The 12,350-nt window shown below is 42.8% G+C and overlaps 1 protein-coding gene and 2 long non-coding RNA genes across 3 annotated transcripts; all 3 read right to left on the reverse strand.

The window, feature by feature from the left end:
• Window positions 1-4,285: 4,285 nt before the first annotated feature.
• On the reverse strand, window positions 4,286-9,289 carry LOC122188767 (semaphorin-4D-like). Its single transcript, XM_042887352.1, has 8 exons — window positions 9,095-9,289; window positions 8,614-8,789; window positions 7,413-7,569; window positions 6,852-7,074; window positions 6,282-6,397; window positions 5,689-5,855; window positions 5,382-5,434; window positions 4,286-4,717 (listed from the first exon to the last, which is right to left on the reverse strand). Exons 1-8 carry the CDS (start codon window positions 9,227-9,229, stop codon window positions 4,650-4,652), a joined length of 1,095 nt encoding a protein of 364 aa, XP_042743286.1. The 5' UTR covers window positions 9,230-9,289; the 3' UTR covers window positions 4,286-4,649.
• Window positions 9,290-9,308: 19 nt separating this feature from the next.
• LOC122188768 lies at window positions 9,309-10,571 on the reverse strand. Its single transcript, XR_006181641.1, has 4 exons — window positions 10,526-10,571; window positions 10,228-10,326; window positions 9,820-9,919; window positions 9,309-9,674 (listed from the first exon to the last, which is right to left on the reverse strand). It is a non-coding gene; the product is annotated as an uncharacterized LOC122188768 (long non-coding RNA).
• LOC122188769 lies at window positions 10,564-12,261 on the reverse strand. The gene is made up of 4 exons (XR_006181642.1): window positions 12,130-12,261; window positions 11,436-11,726; window positions 10,918-11,063; window positions 10,564-10,585 (listed from the first exon to the last, which is right to left on the reverse strand). It is a non-coding gene; the product is annotated as an uncharacterized LOC122188769 (long non-coding RNA).
• Between the last annotated feature and the right edge of the window lie 89 nt (window positions 12,262-12,350).

Genomic DNA, 12,350 nt, shown 5'->3' on the forward strand with positions numbered 1-12,350 from the left:
TGCGTTCTGGCTCCCGGGCTCCCTCCTTCCCTTCAGCATGGGAGGGGAGCAGCAGGATTAGGTGGTGCTTTTGCAAGCGCTTTCAGACAAAGCCGTCTGCTCGCAGCTGCTCCGGCAGCCCCGCAAGTTTCTCCCCGCAGCCCAAAAGCCCAGCCACCGCTGCCGCTCGTCCTCCAGGATCGCGATTTCTTTGTTCTCTCTCGTGTTGTAGTTTTTCGGTTTTTTTTTTCTTTCTTTCTCTCTCCTATTCGCTTCCTCCCTTCACCAACTGCCCCATCTCGGTCACATTTCTCCGCTCCTTCTCTCGACTTTATTCCAGGGGCCGGCGCCGGCTCGGCGGCACCACCTGCCGGGCACAGCGAGCAGAGCTGGGCGCTGCCGAGCAACGCGGGCACAGCGGGCACAGCTCAGTGCCACAGCCGGGCACAGCCCATGGGCACAGCTGGGTACCACAGGCCGAACGCTGCTGGATCACGGTTACTGAAGGGGCTCTGGCTACCCACAGGGAAAAGAAAAACAACAACAGCCCCCTCTGCTCGCACCCCCCCCCAAAAAAAAAAAAAAAAACAACCAAAAAGCAAACAAAAACCCCCTGCAATCTTAGTCTAGATATATTCTATCACAAACAGGTCGCTCCTTGTTCTGTCTTTCGTGATGCAGTTCATACAAGCAGAAAGTTAACACATGGCACGAATACTCTCAGACAATAGTGAAACACCCCTGGAAGAAGGGATGCTGGGCAGGCTTGGGGAAGGAGCCTCGGTAGAGAGCAGGCAATGCCAGAGTGCTGCTGCAGCCCAAGGAGCCGACACAGCCCTCGGCTGAGGTACCCAGGGGCAGAGAGGTGCCCAGCTCACTGAACAACGGCAGAGGGCTCACAGCAAAGCCATGAGAAAGAACTGTTCCATTTTGAAAGAATCAAAGTGCTGCAATCCATTCATCAAAGAAAAGCATACAGCGTGAATCTAACACAGCCATAAAAGCTCCCCGGCAGAAATAAACTTTGAACAAGTGCTTTCCAGTTGAGCCAGCACAGGTACAGCACGGCCTGAGGGCTGGGAGCAGGAGCTGAACAGGTCAGCCTGGGGAAAAGCAGCATTTCCAACCACAAGGGCAGACACAGCAGCGATCCGGCCTGCTGAAGGCAGCAGAAGGCCCATCCAGGAATGGATATTTCACACCTGCTCTTTTGTAGCCTCTATCCAACAGCTCAGAGTAGAGATTTTGCACACTGCAGCTGTTCTGTAGGCAAGGCCCAAAGCGCACCCAGCCCGGCGTTCCCACATGCAAGACAAACAGGATGGAGGCCTGCTTGTGAGCACTGCGTATTTTGTCACTTGTGACAGATCACAGTGGGGTGGTATCAACTGCAGTGGGCAGGGTGAATCGGTTCTACTGTCTACAGTTATTCTCAGCTTTAAGTAAATTACATCAGTAACTGTGAGGCTGTGGATGAGTGCATGAGCACACATGCAGTTTTACAGGTTTTTAGAGCAGGTCCAGTAATGAACCTGAAGCGTGGCTTTGGCACAACAGCATTCCTGCATTTCCTCCAGCATTCCACTCAGATCCTCACTGAACACCACTGCTCAGCTCCCACAAATGCCTGCATCACCTTAAAACATCCCACTACTCTAACGAAGCCTCTCATAAGCAGACAGTGCTGCTGAGTGACGCTGCTGGATCATCCCCACCTCATTTATGCCCTTCACTTATCAGGGCACTTTAATGGGAAATGTTCCCAAGAGAGATTTTGTTAATCCCATGCAGTTCTGTGCATTAATTTCTCCATGCGTTAACCATTTTAGAACTTGCACCAAAATAGTAAGCTTTGTACGAGTAATTTTGCAATAAAAGGTGGGAGCAGTGCTGTAACTCAATATTAACGGCACAAACACGAGCGATACCAACACTTCATGCACTGCTTTCAGCATTTCAACTCCACTCTTTTCCCTAAGGCATTTAAAAGGGAGTTTTACTGAGGCAGGTGTAATTCTTTGTCTCCCGTGTCTTCTCTGCTATTGCTCACATTTGGGGCTACAGTTTGCTGCCAAAAATTTTAAGCGTAACATCAGATGAAGTCCGAGCTCTGCTTGAAACGATGGCAGCAGCTACGAGCACAGACTGCTGGAACCAGGAGAGCTGAGCTGTGCTGGGGGCTGTGGGGAAGGAATGTTTGCCCAGTGCTGTGCTGTGCTCAGATGGGTGAGGGCAGGACGTGAGTTGGAGCAGCTGCAGATGCTTTGAGCAATGGAACCAGCAGCTCCAGCTCTGCCCCAGCAATACTGAGCACCAGCAACGCTCCTGCTTCCTGTTCTCTGCCCTTCCTATGTGCAACATGGGAACCAACGACACAAGGACTTGAACTGCACTGAGGATACTAACGAAAGTAGGGCACAGTATCTTTCATATCGACCTGTTAACGGCAACTTATCTACAACTCCTTGAAGCTAATTATTTTACACGTTTAAATTAGGGTAATTAGATCAGCAGGAATTGAACTAAAACCAAACGCTGGTAGCCTTGTGAGGATTTTCTGAAATGGGGTTCTGTATTCCATCTGCATCTCCTTCCACTGAGGGAAACGACTGAGTTCCCAGAGGGAAGCATGGAAATTTCGATCACTTCCTACGTTATCACACATCACGTCCCATCTGCATCGTTAATTGCCATAAAATGCAGGGAGGGAGAAGGAATACAGGTAACAGAACCCTGCAAGGAAGTCGCTTCCCTTTCAAACTCTGAGACACTTCAGAGCCCCTCAGATGCAGTTTCTGCTCTGCGCTGGTAGTTACTGACAGGCAGCACAGCTCACCAACAGAACAGTCTTTAATTTTCAGATGTCCATTTCAGAGTTCTTGTCCACGCTCTGAGTGAGGCAGCACAGCCTTCTCTTCAGGAATCCAAAAGCAGAGAATCCGTGTTATTTGCCAAACAAGAAAATGTAAGAGAACTTTTATTTGAAAAATGAAAAACAGTTTCAGAAAAAAAATGCTCAACTTTTCAATGCAACTTGCAATTCAACTTTCAGCTCCTTTAACAAAAGGAGCTGCACAGCTGGAGTTCTGACCAAATCCGCAACAATTTAGGCAGTATTTACGTCAGTTCACGACTCTTCTGCACAGAAAAGATGCATCACAGTATCACTAAAAGCACATTAGAAAAATAAATGTATGGGAAGTTTTAAAAACAGTTAAATAAAGAGAAAAGAGAGGAAAATAGAGAAAGATGTGAAGACGACTCAGGGACTTCTAACAAAGCATTGGATCTGACACCAATACTATGGTCAGTGACAAGTAATCTAACCTGATGAAAAATGAGGGTAGTAGCAACCTCTCGGGGCATTGGGAGACTTAATTAGTTGCTATTCGTAGATTAAACACAAAGTCTGAAGGTGAAAGGCACTAAATGCTAAGTATTATTAGCTTCTGAAGTATTAACTTCTGTAATTGGGCGACTCCAACAATACAAAAAAGTGGATCAGTGTCAATTTTTGATTAAAAAAAAAAATTTATTCTTATGGTTCTAATTGTCAAAAAGGCATTTTGCTTTTAAAAGTACCAGCTGCTAACACGACTGTGCGACGCACAATGCTGCTTGTCACCTTCAGTTCTGAGCTTCTGACTCCTACCCAAATTGACATTCCACATTCCTTAGCAGGAAACCTCATCTGAAGCAAGCAGCTCCACAAGCTGCACACACTGCACTGCGCTGCACTCCTTGAGGAAAACTCACAAGCATTTATTCATTAAGAAAAGGCACGTCTGCTTGTGCTGCTGAACTCTCTCTTACAGCCCTTGATCTTTCTGTGGTCAGTTCTGGATTTTCCAAGTCTGCATTGGTGTCTTTGGAGCTGGTCTCTCCGATCCTCCAAGGCAGAGATATATGGCCCTTGTAGAAATTCCAAACGAACAAGAAAAAGAAAAGAAGAGCAAAACCTGCACCCAGGAGTTTTAAAACAAGATTCTCCTTTTGGCTGCCCACAAATTTCTGTTTTGGTGCATCTTTCAGTAAATAAGTTGATACTGAGGACTGAAATCCCACAGCTTCTCCTTCGTTATTGCCATCTGTTGCAGCATTAACATTTGCCTTCTCTGTACTCTGCTGTGCATAAAGGGCATAACGGGCCACAGTGATAAAGAATTCCTTTGCTCTGGATGTCTCTACTGAGAGGCAATCATAGAATCCAGTCTCAGCCGCTGTCGCATTAAGTATTGCTATTCCTCCATCATACAGGAGGTATTTAGAGTCCTTATCCTGAATTCGGCTCCCATTGAACTTCCACACTACTCTTGCCAGATTTGAAAGAGGAACACATTTAAGATGAACATTGTTTCCAAGAGTAAAGAGGTGTTTTCTCACATCATTCTCTGCAATTATGAAGATAATGTTTTAAGTAAGAACACCGAAGATTTAGCTGAACGTACAAAAGCAGATGCATGCTCAGAACACATCACTGAACCTGCCAGTCTGAAAACAGGTAATGGACACATAAGCAAAGACAAAGAAATCCCACGACTAAGAGGTCCAACACAGGGGCAGGGTGCCTCTGCTGGCCTTACTCCTGCTGAGGTGTGACCAAAAGATACGGGACCACAAGTTTTAATGTGCTTTTGGCTCACCTTCAAATGTGGGCACACATAAACAGATCAATCTTTGTAAACCTCAGTTCTTCTACTTGTTAATGACACAGCTTCACGGATCTGTCCGTGTAGATCTGTGAAATGTTTATATTAGGTATTTTGAAGTTTCTCAATTGGCCCAATGAGTGCCCTAGTGTCATTTGTGGTGTACTCTCAGACAAGATTACAGACAACAGACTTTAAAAAGACATAAGGGGAGGTAAGAGAGAGATTTTGTGATACTGACAGAAGCCATGCACCTTGCAACTCATTACGAAGTCAATGAATAACAACACACACATGTGAAATTCCACATTTAAAAGAATACCAATTTCACTAAAAATAAGCATTTTCAATGGCTGATAACAAATCATCTTCTTTTTAAGCGTACTTTTGAATAGCTTTTGTGATCTGTCTGCAGAACAGCATCCTAAAAGCAGTGACAGATTTAATAGGACAGCTAATGCATCATGTGATTTCTGCTAAGTGCACATGGGAGGGAAACGAACACACACACACACACACACACACACACACACCCGCTTCCTGAGTTTCAGCCTGACTGAAAGGGTTAAGATCATTAGGTGGTACTAATTGTGGGGTTTTTTCCCTATCTTTACTATTCACAAAGAGTAACAGTGGGTATGATTGTAATTCTGTGGTTTTCTACAGTGTAAGGATCCCAGTGACCACGTGCTGAACAAACATTTCGGTTGCATGATGTTAGAAGACTCATTTTTCAAATAAAAGCTCACATACCTGCACTAAGGCAGCCAGAAGCATCCCCATATTTCACATTTTGAATTAAATTCCTGGGAAAACAAAAACATCAACAAAACTGTAACAACCAGAGAGATGTTCCACCAACCATTTCTAGGAACCACCCCAGTTTTGTGTTGCAGGCAGTAGGAGCGCACTTACAAAGCAATCTGGCAGACCTGAATGACTTGCCTGGATGCCTACCTGTGCGACCTGGTGTAGGGAACCTGCTTTGGCAGGGGGGTTGGACTCGATGATCTCTGGAGGTCCCTTCCAACCCCCACAGTTCTGTGATTCTGTGACTTACTGTGTATCAGCAGGCTGATGTGGCAGCAGAACACACGCACGGGCAGCCTGAGACCAGGCGCAGTACGGGTCCCTGGCCAGGACGCAATCCAAGCAGTGCTTGTAGCGCTGGCAGCCCGAAACTGGAAGCTGCAGCACTGCAGACAGGGACCCCACATAGAGCATCCCCTAGAAACACAGGAGGGAGGTTTCGTTTCATAATGGTGAATGAGATTTTCGATTGCTATTTTCTAACGTGGATTATATTATTTCCTAGTACTTATTAAAAAAAAAAACCACAGTAAACTAAAATCCTTGAAGGAATGGATGCTGATATAAACGAGAAAAAACAGCTGTGTAACATGTAAAACAACAGAGTTCCTTCCCTATTTCTTTTAATGACCATAAGGCTTGCAATAAATATTCTTACACTAACATGCTCTTTTTCTATAGATAAAAACACGTATTGTGCTTCTGTTATTAGCTAATATGTGATGGAAACAGAATTATGAGGTATTTACAGGCTACCTAAGGTCAGAAGAACAGTAGAGAAGAGCCAGGCCTGAGGCAAGTCATTACAGCAGTCACTTCCCATAGCAGGGACAGCAGCTCTACCTTTTTAGCAGACAGCTGCAGGAACTGCACAGGCTCAGGGGACAGAAACAGCTGCAGCTCTTCCACAATGAACATTTCTCCATCGCAATTGAGAGCTTTATGCAAATATCCATCATCTACATAAAAATAAATGCATTTTTATCTATGGACTTGTTTAAACACTGCATAACATTTTAGCCTGATAATTCACATTCAAATTAGGTGAGATGGAGCAGACATTCCTGGGCATAAGGAATTTATGAAATTCTTCAAAGCAATGTTTATTTTTTCTTTTAATAATGATTTTTTTTCCCCCCAGAGAAAAAAGACCTCAAACAATCCCTGAATTTGCAAATATCGTTCTGTGAAGTCTCCTTTGATATGGAAAGTTTCTAAAGAGAACCTTTTAATGTCCAACAAGCCAAAACCATTTAATCTAACTGGTATGAAAATATTCAACCAGCAAGACAGCTCCTGAATGCAAAACTTCAAACAAAGCTAATGAATTCTGTTGTTTTTTTTGAAGCGCAAAAACAATCTGTCACAAAATACAGAAAGATGAATAATATCTTCTAAAATTAAAACCCTCACCTGTTCCTAGAAACATAACATCGTAGGTCTGCTTATCCAGGCCAGTAACTCTGTCTACCACAATCCTGGTGTAGTTTGAGCTCCTCTTCAGCAGTGCAGGCCTACCACCGACTGGATTTACAGAGCCATCCATCAGAGGGTGATCTCTAGCAAACTGCAGGACTTTGTCAGGCAGGTCAGAAGATGTATTATACCCCAGATTCCGGGCAAAATTATCAATACACTGGAAACAAAACATGTTACAACTGATTACAATTGCTTTTACATCTCAGCAAGGTATGTGAAAAACACTGAATTTTCTTCTAAATTCTGGTATTTCCATTTAGCTCCAAACATGAACAGTCATGATTTCCTCAAACAAACCAGTTAATAACCCCACAGCTCCTGCAGAACAGAACTGCAGAGCAGCTGTCCTGAGAGAGGCCTGTGACAGAGCGAGCTGCTCTCTGCTGATTAGAAACACAGCATTTATATTGGTAAAACAGGCACTAATGCTTTGCTACCAAAAAAAAAAGATAAGAGCAACTATTGTTTAATTAGAACAAGGAAAATTGTATTTACAGCACCAGGACGTGGAACTGGCACCTCTCCTCTAAATGCCATCCATCTAACGTGGGAATGCTCCACAGCTATGGGGCCCCTGTAGCTTCCTTTGGAGAAGGCTTCCTGAATGCCTGCCATGCCGTATGCACACACAGCTGATACGTCCAACCTGCCCCTGAGAAGAAAGAAACAGAACTCCTGCAAAATAAAAGCAGGTTTTATATGGGAAGAAACACTACAAAACAACCAGATTGAAAGAACAAACGTATATAGAAAGTAGTGTAAAGTAACCCAGTCTCCACAATGCACACATGTGAAAGTAAAAAAATACCTATTTCTATGTTGCAGTTTTCACGATTCCCTGAAGGAATAAAACAAAGACATTCACAAAATATTGTATTAAATAGGTTTCTGTTAAAAATCATATAACCACCCTCCAATAAATTGGAATAGTAACAGAATGAGGACCTTTTAGACAAATTCTGTGTCTCTTTACCACACCCAAAGGAATAAATGCTGTGACAGAACAGAACCTGCCAGCAGGAATAAGCTAACAGGTGAACAGGTGGCAGCAGGTTAAGCCGTGCAGTGCTGATGAACTGCATTCTGAGCATCCTGATGCTTTGACAAACCATGCAAGTTACTCATGGCTACTTTGGTATTTTTTGACAGGCAAAGTTGGAGACACTTTGTCTTACTCAGAGCAGTAAGAAAAAGTCAGCAAATCGTAGAACATGAAAGCAGTCTGGAGTTCTGGCTTTGTTTTCACAGAACATCACACATACAAGCAGGCCAGGACAAATGCTACTTTTGGAACAGAAGAATAATTCTGCACCCTGAAATGTCAGGTATTTCCTGTACTGCAGTGCACACCAGAACCCAGGGCTTTGTGTAATTAATTATGCAATTTTGAACATAATTACTCCACTATCTGAGTGGAGAAAAACATAACTCTCGAGATCTGACTTAGTAACAGCTTTGGATTAGTGCTCAGTTGATGGTCTTGGAACCAATCCCATCTTGTTTCAGAAGGTGACAGTGTTTGCTCAGTCTGATCGTGCTGTAAGAAAAACAAACACGGGCCAATTAAACAGCAGAGTAAGCAGCTGAGAGCTCCTTGTTCTGAGTGAACACCACAGGGCCCAGGCTGTTAAAACTGAGGCAGAGCCCTTATTCAGCTCATCACACACTCAGCAGCACACGAAGCCTTCTATCTTACCACTGCTGGGAAAAAATTCCGTAGAAGACGCTGTCCTGCCACTTTGCTCTCCTAAGGAAAAAGATGTCCTGAATGATATTGAAATGGAAGTCGAGTTCTGGAATGGAGCAGGAAAGTCGGGCTTTTAAAAACGAAGTCCATCTTCTCTGCAGTAAGCGCTTCCCACCAAGGTCACCCTAAATAAAAGAACACCATCAACACTGCAACACATAAAACGTAGATTATCATCTGATAATATTGCTGTAGTAAAAAAAATATAGCTGTCCTTTCAATACAAATCTCAGTTCTAAGACCTAGAAAAAAGGTTTAAACGTCAAATGCAAGCTGAGCAGCTGGTTCTGTTCTAGCATGAAAGAAAAGAGGGAGAAAATTCAGGAGTAAAACATACCGAATTTTGTTTGGCTAAAACAACATTAAACGCTCAACTACAAAACTTCATCTGAAATACTGTAAACAAAATCTTTATATTTCAAACACTAACTTTGCAGATTCGGGCAATTCTGGACACCAGAATCTTGTCATAGAATTCAAACTCAACAGCTGTTTCAGTGAAGAACACATAAATTTTATCATCATCTCCATCTGGACTAAACTCACTTTCAGGTACTATTTCCATGCCAACAAAGCTTGGTTCTGAAATGCATAAATACAAAAAGCAATTTAAGTTAGCACTAAGAAAACTCACAAACAGCAGATATTGATTTAACAGTAAGTCTAATTAAAGTTAAGAGTTGAAAAGTATTTATGAATATGAAAAATTAAAAGAAGGAATTGCGTTTTAAATGGAGAGAGGCAGAGGCTTGCCTCATCACTGCAGATCTCAGGCACAACGTTTTGAATTCCCATTTCAGGCCGCTGCCAACCCAACATAACACACTGTTACATTCTAGAGATGGTTCACACACCAACAGATGCTCTCTTGAGCCTGAAGTATGCATAAAGCTTCTTACCATTTAGCCAAGACGTTTTAAATTCTGTTCTTACAGGATTTTGCATGCTGCGAAGTATTATAGGTTCTGTTCCCAAGAAATTATTTGAAGTAGCTGAGTAAAATGCCCCATCTGTAAAGGTTTGGAGAAAACTAAAAGCATCAAGTACTTTATTTTAAAATACAAAGGCAAATCTTAAGGAACAAATGGGTTGATATTCAAAAGCAGAATGAAGATAACAAAAAGTCTTCAAGGCTGTACATCAGTGAAAACGCACCTACAAAAACAGCCGCATATTTCAGAGTTGGCTCAAAAGGACATTTCCCTCTGCTCTCTTCAGCTCTTCCTTGCAAATGCATCTTTGTCCTCTGGATAACCTAAGGCAAGCAATCACTTTGATAGGATGAAGAAAACATCCTTTCAGTGTATTAACATTGGCAAATTGGCAATGAATTAACAACTGGCAAATGCACTTAAAGGAAAACGATCACAGAAGTAACTACAGAAATGTGAATCTCATGCAAAAAGAAACAGCATCTGGGCAAACGTTTTCTTGGTGTTTCACGTGTTTATGAGACAACCAGGAGAGTTTCTAATTTTCAACTGAAACATTCTTAGAAAGGCGTTTAAGAATCTGCCACGACTTGAGCTCCTTCAAGTAAAACCCACATTCAAATCTAATTACCATGTGGTCACACAGCGGGTGATAGGCGTTTGTCCCACAGACATACAGGTGGGAATCATTGATCTTACGCAGGACGAGGATGTAGTTTTGGCACCTTATCTAAAACAATGAAACAAAAGAGCACACTCAAATCCTGTGATAGATTGCATGCGAAAACTTTCTTGCCTTAGCAGCACACAAACAAACCCAACAGGTTTAAATGAACTTGATTTTAGGTCTTTACTAAAAAGAAACATCAAACTGCAGCCATTTTGATTTTAGCTAATAAGCTAGGGGAGCAAACTAAGGTTTCACCCACCTTGTCCTTGCCTCTACGAATACATTCCAGTTGTCTTTCCTGCGTAGCAAACCAGTGTTCCTACAGAACGGACTTCTTAGTTGGTATGCTGCAAAACTTAGCTCAAAATTACGCGTAAAAAGAAAATCAAAGGAAACTTAACACTGAATATACTGAGGTAAATCAGCACTTTTCTAGATGCCTGTGTAAAGTGCAAGGTGCTGTAAAAAACAACCTGGAAAGAGGTATAAAAGAGGCTTCAAAAATAAAAGTTAGCAATAAAGCTTCAGGATTTGAAATGTAAAATTACATATGTTAAAATCAGCATATTACATCCAAATAAATAAATCCGCAGTCAAAGTTTTGCTTTGATTTGAAAAAAGGTTGAAAATGAAGGCAGGTCCTTCACTTACCCTGGCAGTTTCTCTGGAAATGTTATTCAAATCAAGGGCAGATATTACATCCCTGCCTCCAACAAACAGCCTATCAGTTTCTTCATCCACAAGGAGAGCAGAGACATTGGACAAGCCTTCCTTCACAAACATTTCTGCATTTAGAGCTATGAAACACAGACGTTATTTTAAAGCAAATTATCACTGGCAACTCAGTGTTATGTAGTAAGAATTCCAGGTTGAAAATAAATAATAACCAAGCAATGTGAAAGCTTATATGTACTTCCAAAAGAGTTTCTAAATAATCCAAAGTATTCAGATAAGCATATGTATATTCTTTCCACAATTTAACACAGGAAGAATGAACAACACTATCATTATTACACTACATTTGGGTATTCCTGAGTCATTTACATGAATGCAAGTAAAACACTGAGGTGAGACAGTCAATAGCATCCCTTCCTGCCCCTAGTAAGAAATGAACCCCCAGTACTGTTTTATGTTTCTTTTTGCTCATCAAATGACTCCTTTTCACTTACTTTGGTATTTTACTGTTTTCCTGGGAATGCAGTTCCCAACAGATGCTTTTACCTCTTGCATTAATTGCAAAACAAGACAAAGGACAACAGCAGTGCCACCCATTTCCTGAGACTCAACTAGAAAAACGTTTTTCCCAGCTTTTACTCCTTGTTATAATCACAATTTCTTCATGGTTCCTGAAGACGTCCTGCTGACGACCTCCAAAGCAGGTATTTCCTGATAATCCTGGCAGTAAACCTTTACAGTGCTCCAGCAAATCCCAAGCAAAACCAGAGCTAGGCAGCAGTCACCTGCAATTACAGAAAGCACAAAGAGCTTCCACACCTCTTTTTGTAAAGCATCTGTGCTTTTTCCAATTTCAACTGTGTGCAAATGGCAACACCTGAGGAAACCACTGATGTAAGCCAAATGAAGTAACTTTAGGAATTAAACAAAGTTAATAAATCACGTTGGAAACTTCAGAATGCTATTAAATAAATGTCTGCCACTGTACTGTAACCCAGGCTGTGACTGCCATGGACAGACACTGCCCACGCCTTGGCTGAGGCATTTTCCGGGCCAGCAGCACAGACCGTGGCATTTGAGAACCAATTTCTTCTGACCAGCATTGATTGCAGCCCCTAGGATGGATGGCTGCTCAAAGCATCACGCATTCACAGCCATCCCATCTCGCCTGTATTGCAGTGGACAAACCTCAATTCCAACCCTGGTTCCCACAGCAAATTCAGCTTCAACCCCTTCCCTCAGGGACCACATCCCGAGGTTGTGGCAGGGCAGTCGTGCCCCGTTAGCCTCCTCCAGCTACCCCTCAACCACACATCATCCCACGACACCCTACAGCCTCCTAAGAACGCGTCCAGCAGCCCGCACCGCAGCGCCTGAGGCCAGCCCCCTTCTGCCCACGGACCCCAAGA

The sequence above is a fragment of the Lagopus leucura genome, unplaced genomic scaffold (genome assembly GCF_019238085.1).
Source record: "Lagopus leucura isolate 7727_CA_CO unplaced genomic scaffold, USGS_WTPT01 Super-Scaffold_100081, whole genome shotgun sequence".
NCBI classification, from domain to species: Eukaryota; Metazoa; Chordata; class Aves; order Galliformes; family Phasianidae; genus Lagopus; species Lagopus leucura.